The sequence below is a fragment of the Cricetulus griseus genome, assembly GCF_003668045.3.
Source record: "Cricetulus griseus strain 17A/GY chromosome 1 unlocalized genomic scaffold, alternate assembly CriGri-PICRH-1.0 chr1_0, whole genome shotgun sequence".
NCBI lineage: Eukaryota > Metazoa > Chordata > Mammalia > Rodentia > Cricetidae > Cricetulus > Cricetulus griseus.
In genome coordinates, this window is record NW_023276806.1 from 130,213,982 (window position 1) to 130,224,331 (window position 10,350).

Here is a 10,350-nt window from a genome sequence, read left to right on the forward strand (position 1 = left end):
GCAGATCAAATGAAAGACGGGAATTCACAGAGAGGTTTTCAGGAACAGAGGCCTAGACCCGGGGATGAGTAGCATGCTCATGTGTGTATATGGACATGCATTGTCATCTCCGAGAGAATCCATGTCCTGAGATTAGCCAAAATGGTGATAGGGTGGGTCTGGTCTCCTAAAGATGGAGACATTGGCCATGGGTTTCTGTCCTGGGCAACTAAGGCATGGGACTACCCTTTGCCTTCATCTAGTACTAAAGCAGGTCCCCTACTTGGGCTCAGCCCTGAATTCTGGTTGGGGTCATTTGGCCTTGTTCCTGACACTCTCTGTCCTGTCTTTCTTCTTTCAGCCCTGACTGCAGCGAAATCGCTGCTTCCTGGTTTTTGTCTCCTTGGGTGTCACTAAGTCAGTCTCATCCCCTCAGCATTCCTGTCCTTTACCTGACCCTCTCTTTTTGGTGTCTGTCACATCCAATATGTGTCTGTCCATTCTTTTCATATTCTCAGGCTTGTCTTTAGGAGTGCGTGCGTGTGTGTGTGTGTGTGTGTGTGTGTGTGTGTGTGTGTGTGTGTGTGTGTGTCCAGCTCCATGGATGCTTGCCTCTGTCAAGGCAAGAGTGTTTTGTGTGCCTACCCGTTTATGCATATCATTTTATGCTCCTGTGTATAAATCATGTGTATCCCTCCCGAGTGTGCTGTGTGCCTCTGTGTATGCTTTGCTTGGTCTGCGCTCACTGCTACAGTGTAGCAGGCTATGAATGTGGTATGTACTTGGAGACATATCTTGGGGTGTGGGCCTGTCTCTTCATTTCTTTGCTTGTTCCTATCTCTTGCTGTCTAGGTGTTGGTCATACCACCACCTCAGACTCAGCCACGGTGCATAGCAACAGCTGACAGTTGAAGACTCCCTGGGCAGGGAAGAGAGAGAGACCAGTGGGAGGAGGGAACAGATGAAGAAACAGCCCAGCGCCCAGCGGATGATGACAGAGACAGTGCTGGAGCTGGGGACAGAGACAAGGACAGAGATAGACAGTGAAGGGGACAGGATGAGAAGAGCCGGGAGTGGAAGATGGGACTGTGGGAGGGAAAGCACAGGGATTGTACCAAGAGGCTGGACAGACAGACGGAACTGAGGACTTCCTGACCAGCCCCCACATAAGGTGGCTCAGGGCTGGGCAAGGGTCAGCAATGCAGGTGGAGGGACAAACTTAAAAAGAGCCGGTCTAGCCAAGGGGTCCGAAGACCGCAGAGGTGCCGTGGGGCCGGGCGGGGCGGGGCAGGGTGGCGGGCACCGTTTGTCAGCCCTATTGACAGACGTGATGGGGTTTCCGTCCGTGATCAATGATTCTCATCTCCGGGCCGAATGAGCCGCGGGGCGCCCATCCATCCCCGTCAGCTCCGTGTGCCATGGTAGTCGCCTGAGGCCCCGCCAGCCCTCACACCTCAGCCCCTGTCCCGCTTTCTGCACGGGACCCGCCTCGGCCTGGGGCATAGAAGGGACCCCTCCGCGCCCCGATCGATTTTGCGGGATCCTGGTGCTGCCGCGCGCGCCGCCGAGGCTGGCGGGGCTCCTGTCCACGACGCCCCCTTCGTGCGCACAGTCCAGAGCCTAGAGCCCCACGCCCAGTCCTAGAGCTCATCCGCGCCCAGACCTGGCATCTTTGGGGTGCCGCCCCCCAAGCCCCTCGACCCTCTCTGGCTTCACACCTGAGCCAGGGGCGTGTCCGGGGCGTGTCGCGGTGAAAGTCACCTTCCGTGCCCCCAGCTGGGCGGGAGGGGGCGCGCGGGGCGCGGCCGGGATTGGAGCACCGCGGAGCCCCGCCCCTCCCGCCCGCTCGACTCAGACCCAACTTTCTCCCCCGCCGCGCCCCGCCCCCAGCGCCGCGCTCTCCGCTCCGCTCCGCTCCGCGCTCAGTCCGCGGGCCGAGCTGCCCGCTCCCGCCGCTCCCACCGCCGCCCTCAGCCCGGCTCCCCGCGCCCTGCCAGCGCCCAGTCCGGCCCACCCCGGGGACCCGCCCTGCCCGGCCGCTCGGCCGCCCGGGAAGATGCGGCTGCTCCCGGAATGGCTCCTCTTGCTCTTTGGGCCGTGGCTCCTTAGGAAGGTAAGGGTGACGGAACCAAGGCTCGGGGTCCCGGACGCGAAGAACCCTGAGTGCCAAGGGGCTCCGTGCGTCCGCCCCGCCCCCAGCACTAAGCATCCCAACTTTGTGCGTCGTGGGGGACGCGGACAGACAGACTGCCCGCTTTAGGACTGGCATGCGCCCAGCGCAAGTTGGCTAAGGGTTAGAAGGTGCGGGGTGGAGGCCAGGCTCCGATCCGCTTCAGGCGTGACGGGGGAGGGGACGAAGCGCGACCCGCGAGTGCGCCAGACAGGGAAGGAGTGCGAGACAGACAGACAAGCCAGAGGGTGTTAGCCTAGCCTTCTTTCCGCGCCTACTTTGCTTGCCTTCTTCTCTGTCTGGCCTTCCACCCCTCACCCTCTACCTTCCCATTTCTCTTCTCCTTACTTGTCACAATGCCAGGTAGGCTCTGAGATCCAAGCATACATGGCCCAGGCACACGCGCTTACACGGACCCACACCAGCAGGGCCGAACTTGGCTACAGTCTCCCATCACATTTCCCGCGGAGACACCATCTCCCCTGCACAACCTCACAGACACACCCCCCTTTCGCGCCGGGTGGGTAGGGGTTGTCTGGAAGGGGACCCTCTCCACCCACCTCCTCCCTACCCCCACCCTTCTTCACTGCCTCTCTTCCTGGGTTTTCGGGTGAAGACCCAAAGGCTAAAGAGGGCCCAGACCTCATCCGACCAGACTCCTTACTTGAAATCATCGTCAGCTCATATCCATACATGGTGTGCTCATCCATTCCCTTGTGGAGTGTGTGGTTTAACACCAGCCCCTGTATGCTAGCCTGTGTCCAGGGAACCCAGGCTTGGTGTTTGGCACTGGGGCCCACAGTGAATGTCTATGCTGGTGTGCCATGGAGACGCCAGCCCTCTTCGCATGGATGGCTGTGCCTGCTTCACAGTACAGCCATCTATCTGTGCCCTGGTATGTGATCCACGGGGTGATCTAGACCCTGACCCCCAACTTCTTCCATTCCCAACTATGACCTACCTAGTTTAAGGACGAGCAGGTGGCTTCATAGCCTTCACTCGTGGAACTCAGTCCCCAGCCCCTCAGAGAGTTTAGAAGTGGGAAATTATTCTGTGAAACCCCTGGACCCCCCAGTGTCCTCAAAAATTACAGTAGAGTAGAGACTGCCCCGGTGAGGTAGGAGAGTCCTCTGACTCCCCCAAGGCCACCTGCCTGGTGACCTTGATCGGGTGGAAGCTGGGGGGAGGAGTTCCACTGTGTGAACATTGCTACCTCTGGTGGGAGCTTCTTTTGAACCCCAGGCCAGGTTTTACCCCAGGAAGACTGCAGGAGAGGGTCAGGTTCAACACCACAGTGTGTGAAGGCCTGGGGTCAAAGAGGGAAGGATTCCATTGCCCTGACCGCCGCCCCCCTCCGCCTTCTCCACTCTCTCCCCCATCAAATTAACTCCCCCATGGACAGATCTGGTTTAATTTCCTTTGCCCCCTGGAGGGGAATGAAGCATCTGGTGGAGACTTGAGGGAGAATAAGCGGGAGGATATGAAAGATGGGATCTATCTGTCTGTGAGAAAGCTGCAAGCTGTGGGGTGTCTGTGTCAGAATCAGCAGGGAACTGCCTCCCTGCCATTTGGTCCAGCCTGTGGACATGTGAGAATCTATGTCTGTTGTGTGTGGCGTGTGAACGTGTGGAACTTTTGCACAGGGAATTGTGTGAAGAGATGTGTTCTCCTATGGACTGGTGAGTAGGATGTGTGCACATGTGTAGACGAATCCCCCCCCCCCAGGGTCTCTGATGTATTTGCATGCTGGGGCACATCTGTTTGCCTGCGAGTCTGGGTTTGTGAGTGTATATCTGTGTGCTCATGACGGGCTTTGAGTCCTGTTGAGTGTGAGCATGGATTGTGAGCCCTCAGAGATGTTCACACACCCGAATGTAAACATGTACATTCCTGAGTGCACAGGCCTTCAGGGATCCCTTGATGCCAGTGTTGGGAGTGGGCAAAAGGTGAGATTGATGACCCTGACCTGGTGAGCACAGTTTTCAAGACAACCCTTTGGGAAATCTTGACCATCAATACTACTAGCCCTACCTTCCCTGGGGAGTTCTCTGGTTTCTCCCTTTACTTCTGGGCTCATCAGACTCCTCTCAGGCTTGGCTTCCATTGCCCTGGGGGCTCTGGCTTCTTGGCGGGCCTGGCTTCTTTGGGGTCTTCCCAGTACAGTCTTCAACTCCTTTCTATCCATACCTCTGCCCCTAGCCAGAGCAGCTGCCTAGTGGGAGAAACAGCAGGCAATCAATAGTCACTAATCACTAATCACTAATTACTAATTAGCCGGGGGAGGGCAGGGGTGGGGATGCCTGTGGGACCCTTCAGCTCTATCCTGCCTCAGGGAAGGATTAGACCTATGCAAGGCTCTCAGTCTAGGCTAACCACAACCCTTGTGCCAACCACTGCCTCACAGCCTCCCACCTCCTTACCCTCCTCAGGCCCCCTAGCTAATCTCTGGCTGGGCCACTTAGGCACGTACGGCCTGGGCTTGGGCCCAGAGCTGCTGGCTGGGATTTGGGGGGGGGGGATCAGGGGCCGCAGCTGGGCCAGGGACACTGGAGGAGGGGGTCTACAGTGACAGTTCCCTTGGGCCAGAGCTTGCAGCCAAGCCTCACATCCTGGATGGGAGGGGCACTGTTGGAAAGGAGAATTTACAGAGGGTCACCGTTGGGCTGGGTGAGGAGCTAGATAAGAGATCCAGGAGGAGGTAACCACAGTGAAGAGATTTGGTCATGAAGCAGAGAGAAGGCAAAGTAGAGTCATTGGGGTCAGGGACCCACACTTGGATTGTGGCAAGATAACCCTTGAAAGACAGCAGGTAAGGGGGTGGGGGTCAGTGATGAAATAATTGCCAAGGAGCTAGAGAACTTTGGATAGAGAGCTCCCCTATAACTCAGTTTAAGCTCGGGCAAGGGGACAATATTAACGTGGGGGGGGGTCAGGTCGCAATGGAGAGGTCTTCTGACTTAAGCTCAAAGGGGATCCCAGGATATTCAGTAGGAGGAAGAGCACACCGGGATAGGGAGCCAGAGTGCGGCCTTGAGCACTGGAAATTGGCGAGTCTCCCCTTCTCCCCACGCCTGCCCCTCCTCCACCTCTACCCCGCCCACTCCCCCTCCGGCTCAGGCTTCGGGAAATTACATCCCCGCTCCGCGGCTCCCCCCACCCCCACCGCGCCCTGGAGCCGGCGCCTTTATAGGCACATTTATTGCAATAATAAAGTGAGGCGCGGGGCGGGGGGCCAGGGGGGGCGGCTGTTCCCGGGGGGACCGCGCCGGCTCTAGGAAGCAGGGAAATAAAATAAAATAAAATCAAAATTCAGATAACGGTGAGCCTTGCGCAGCAGGCCGCGGGCAGGCGAACGGGTGGGGCTGTGGGGGAGAGGACGATTGGCCCAAGGACAGAGCCCACCTCACCAGCAGGTCCTCACCCCTGCTCTGTTGTAGTGTCTGAAGAGATCCCTTTGCCTCCACTGGCCTGGCCCCCTCCCAAACTTGGCCGGCCTTCTGCCTTTTTCCTCATCTGAATACCTGTCCTCAGGCTCTTGTCTCTGTCCATATTGCCCATCACTTCCCCTTTCCCCTGTTTCCCATTTCAGTCCCCAATGGCTGCCCCCACCCCATCTCCTAGGTCTCTCTCCTTCAGCAACCTTGTCTCTACCTAACAACCGTCCTCTTCCTCCCTTTCTGTTCTGCCCCAGCCTGTCCCCATCACTGTCACCCTGTCCCATCCGCTTGCCAGCCAGTGTCCAGTGCCCATTTGTCATTGCCCATGCCTGTCCCCGTTTAGCTGTTGTCCTCTCCCACACCCTATCCTCATTCTTCTGGTCCCTCGACCATCAGCATCTAAGTCTCCACATCTCCAATCTCGTCACTCTTGCCCCCATGTCTACCCTTGTACCCCACGCTTCCACCCAGTACCCAATTCTACTCCCAGTCCATCTCCGCCCTAGTACTCACCTCAGCCTGTCCTGTCCACTCCCTCTCCCCTCACGCACTGTCTTTATCCCAGCTCCCAGACAGCCTTCACCTCTTCACCCTTCCCTGACCTGAGCAGTGATGGCTCTTTGCTTCCAAGGACTCAGTGTGCTATTTGCTTGCTTCCCCAACCCAGGCCTAAACTGTTCCTTCCCCAAACACAGGGTGCCGTCGCCTCCCCTGATGTATCTCAAGCTCATTCTGACCCAAAGGGAAGAGAGAAGCAGTGGACTAGTCTGGAGGCCCAAGGGAGGTGCACCCTGCAATGCGGCTGAGGGGGCCCCCGACAGCCTTATTATCCTCCCTCCCAATTCCCAGCAGTCCTGTCCCCAAAGAGCCCCTGCCTTCCGCCTTGGTGGAGTTTGTTTAGCATCAGGAGGTGGCCTCAACTCCCCCTCAGGTGCGTGGGCCTGCTGCCTTGGGGCAAAGTGTTCCTGGCTGAGTTCCTCCCGAACAGGCCTGAAGGAGTCAACCACCACACACCTCCACCTCCCACCCCAGCTGACAGCCAGCCGGCTAGCCTCTCCCCTCTGCAAATGTCACCGAGCCCAATTAGTTTAATTAAACTAGCTTTCAAGTTAGAGGGGGTTCCATCCTTGGACAGCACCCCCACTCAGGCCCTTAGTCATTAGGGGGATGGACTCAGGCAAGGGGCTCCCTTACCACACCTTGTCTCCCTCCCCCCCATCCTGTGCTCCCAATCCACCGCAGGAGACTGAGTGGGCCACAGAAAAGTCACAGGGTGGGGGCACTCCCCAAACTGGAAATTAGAGACAGAGATTGAGAAAAGAGTGGGGGGAGAGAGAGAGAGATGGAAAAACAGCGAAAGAGGGAGAGCAGGAGAGGGAGAGAGAGCCTGAGCGATCAAGGAAGCCAGAGGGAGGATTTTATTTTATTTTATTCCATGTTCCCATTTCTCGGCTCGTTTCCTCTCAGACTCTCGCCCCTCCCGGTCGGCCCAAGCTCCCCACCCCCAAGGTCGCTTCAGCTGCCTCCCCCCGCAGCTCTTCTCTCTTATCCTAGCAGTCTCCAGCAGTGGGGTGGGGGCTGTGTTACCAAAGCCCAGGGATTTGCCAGGATCACAGAAGCAGACAGCAATTTGTCTGGGATCAGAGGTGGGGGGGACATCCTGGCACCTTTCTCTGCCCTGCCAAACCTCATTTCCACCCCATCCCTTCCTCTTAGGAGACTGAACCTACCAGCCCTGAGCAATCCCAGGCTAGGTGCAGGACACAGAGTGCTAGGATGTCCTGGGAAGTATAGCTGGAGGCATTTGGCATCCTAGCATTGAGCCAGCCGCTTTGGGGGGAGAAGGCTGGGAGAGCTGGAAATAAGACTTAACTGGAAATAGGAGAGGTTTGGTCCAGAGGGGGAGAAATTGGGGTTAAGACTTCAACAACAAACACACCCTTTGCTTCCCTTGAAGCCTCACCCACTCCTACCTCCAACCCCAGCTCTACCTGGGGTTCAATCCTACCTCCTGGGGCTTCTTCCCTGCCCCCACCCCTATGCTAAGCCTCTTTCCCCAGCCCTACTCAGGTGTACCCTCCGGGTGTCAGATGCCAGCTCAAGCTTGTCTGTCTGAGTCAATCACTGTTGCCACCTCCACCCGCCTCACCTGGGCTGGGAGGAGGGCTGGATGGGAGACGGAATAAGGGGGGCGATAAATATGTATGACGTGCGGGTGGCGGCAGCATTAATAACCTGGGATAGCAGTGCTGCGGGGACGGAGACCAGGCAGTAGAGTGTAGCCCAGCTCTGCCATTCTGTCTCCTGCGGACACAGGGGTGTATGCAAACAGGGGGTCACCCATGCTTCTCCTCAGTCTCTTTACCCCTCTATTCTCAGTATGCGTGCCCTAGCATTCATATGCAATGTGTGCATGCTTGTTGGAACACACACTCATCTCTGTGGTATGAACACAGACCACTGTCGCTGTGGAGATACCCCCTTAGAAAGACCCTGACACATGAACAAGTAACAGGGATTTACAGGAAAAATGACCCCTTTAGACAATCACACAGCCACCCTGCACACAGGCACACAACTACCACAGCTATACACACACAACCACAAATTGACACACAGCTTCACACACACAGATTGGGGCATATGCATACCCCACCCCCAAGCCCCAGGTAATCCAAGCACAAATACACAATGGATGGGCAGCCACAAGTAGATGGGAAAACACACACACACACCCCCCACACACACCGCCTCCTCTTGCTGGCATACAGACAGACACATACACACAGGGAATCAACGCAGCCACACGCACAGCCTTCACAGACCGAAACTACCCCAGACAGAACACATGGACACATATACACAACCATTTCAGGATAACAACCACCCCAGGCACACACAGAACTGCCTTTCCCAAGGGATTTGCTTGCAGAGCCCCACTACTGGTGGTGTCTAGCACTGGCTGACTGACACTCTGACATGCTCTACTCCTCTCCCTCCCCTTCTCGTGCCTGCCTGCCTGCCTGCCTGAGCAGCCTCTCCATATTTCTTCTTCTCACTCTCCCATCGCTCTCCTCCAGCTCCTTCACTCCCGGCCACCCCCTCCACACACACCCCAAGATAATTGATGGCCCGGGCCTGGCCCTGTCGCTCCCGCCTCTCGATCCATCTTGTACTTGCATCAGTGCTGTCTCCTACATCCCTGCCACCAGAGACAGGCCAGCACGGTGGGCTGGCAGGGTGACTCCTCCACACTAAGGAGTAGGGACATGAGGAGTGCCCTTTTTATTTCCCAGCTTCAACCTGTGGTCTGGGATTCTTTCTAGTCTGTTCATTTGGTCCTTAGAGGCCCCTCCCTGTAGGAAGGCGCTGGTCTTTGCAAAAGCCAACCCTTTCCTGATGCTGGGTGTTGAGGGTGCCACAGTCAGGCCCATCACAGGCCGGACTACCCAGAAAGGGTCTCCCCTATTTCTCACCCACACCAAAACTGTCTTTGTCTTTGTGCCCACACTGGAGCTCTATGACAACCCAGGGATCGTCAGGTCATTTTCACAGGTGCAGAAGTTAGGGTCCAGACACATGGAGTGACTTGGCCAAGATCACAGAGCTCGAAAGGGCTACAGATCTAACCCAAAACACTCCTGAGCCACCGACCGCTGTGGTCTGCCTAGTCCAGCGTCTCTCTCCTTTCTTCCCACACAGGCGGTCAGTGGCCAGATCGCAGAGTCGGGAAGGCCGCAGTATCATCTGGAACTGCGACCCGCCATGGCCGGAGGGGGCGCCCGCAGCCAACACCTCCCGGCGCCCGGGTCTTCCGAGGGCCTGGGCACTGCGCGCTCCTGGAGCTGGGCCTGGCCCTCTAACCACACCGGGGCGCTGGCCAAGCCCGGGGCCGCCGGCGGCCTGCCCGCGCCGCGCACCAAGAGGAAGCCATCCATTAAAGCGGCCCGCGCCAAGAAGATCTTCGGCTGGGGGGACTTTTACTTTCGCGTGCATACCCTCAAGTTCTCGCTGCTGGTGACCGGCAAGATCGTGGACCATGTGAACGGCACCTTTAGTGTGTACTTCCGCCACAATTCGTCCAGCTTGGGTAACCTGAGTGTGAGCATCGTGCCGCCCTCCAAGCGCGTGGAGTTCGGGGGCGTCTGGCTGCCTGGGCCTGCCCCCCATCCTCTGCAGTCTACGCTGGCGCTGGAAGGGGTGCTTCCTGGACTGGGGCCCCCTCTGGGGATGACGGGGCAGGGGCTGGGGGGCAACCTTGGGAGCGCACTGGCCGGCCCACTCGGAGGCGCGCTGGGAGTGCCGGGGGCCAAGGAGTCACGCGCTTTCAATTGCCACGTGGAATACGAGAAGACAAACCGCGCTCGCAAGCACCGCCCGTGCCTGTACGACCCGTCGCAGGTGTGCTTCACCGAGCACACGCAAAGCCAGGCCGCCTGGCTCTGTGCCAAGCCCTTCAAAGTCATCTGCATCTTCGTCTCCTTCCTCAGTTTTGACTACAAACTGGTGCAGAAGGTGTGCCCAGACTATAACTTCCAGAGTGAGCACCCCTACTTTGGGTAGCGCCCCTGTCCCGGGCCTTGAGCTTCCCACTAGATCGCAGCCACGCTAGGTGGGACCCTTCCCTCTACCCCATGCTCCTGTGACTGCCCCCCCCACTTCTTCCACTGTGGGTCGGGTGGAGGAAAACAACCTTCCCCCGGGACTATCAGCCAGCGTGGTTCTCCATTTCCTTTTGGCCCTGAGTGTCCCCGAGGCTGGCTG

General features: G+C 57.8%; 1 protein-coding gene across 1 annotated transcript; it reads left to right on the forward strand.

Annotated features, from left to right (window-relative positions):
• Positions 1-2,035: 2,035 nt before the first annotated feature.
• Positions 2,036-10,149, forward strand: LOC113832924 (neurexophilin-4). Its single transcript, XM_027391871.2, has 2 exons — positions 2,036-2,092; positions 9,289-10,149. Exons 1-2 carry the CDS (start codon positions 2,036-2,038, stop codon positions 10,147-10,149), a joined length of 918 nt encoding a protein of 305 aa, XP_027247672.1.
• Positions 10,150-10,350: the final 201 nt, after the last annotated feature.

Bases quoted from the DNA above. Each gene is read 5' to 3' on its own strand.
- LOC113832924 (XM_027391871.2), top strand. From the start codon at position 2,036: ATGCGGCTGCTCCCGGAATGGCTCCTCTTGCTCTTTGGGCCGTGGCTC. The intron at 2,093-9,288 runs GTAAGGGTGACG...CTTCCCACACAG, and splicing joins GGCCGTGGCTCCTTAGGAAG to GCGGTCAGTGGCCAGATCGC.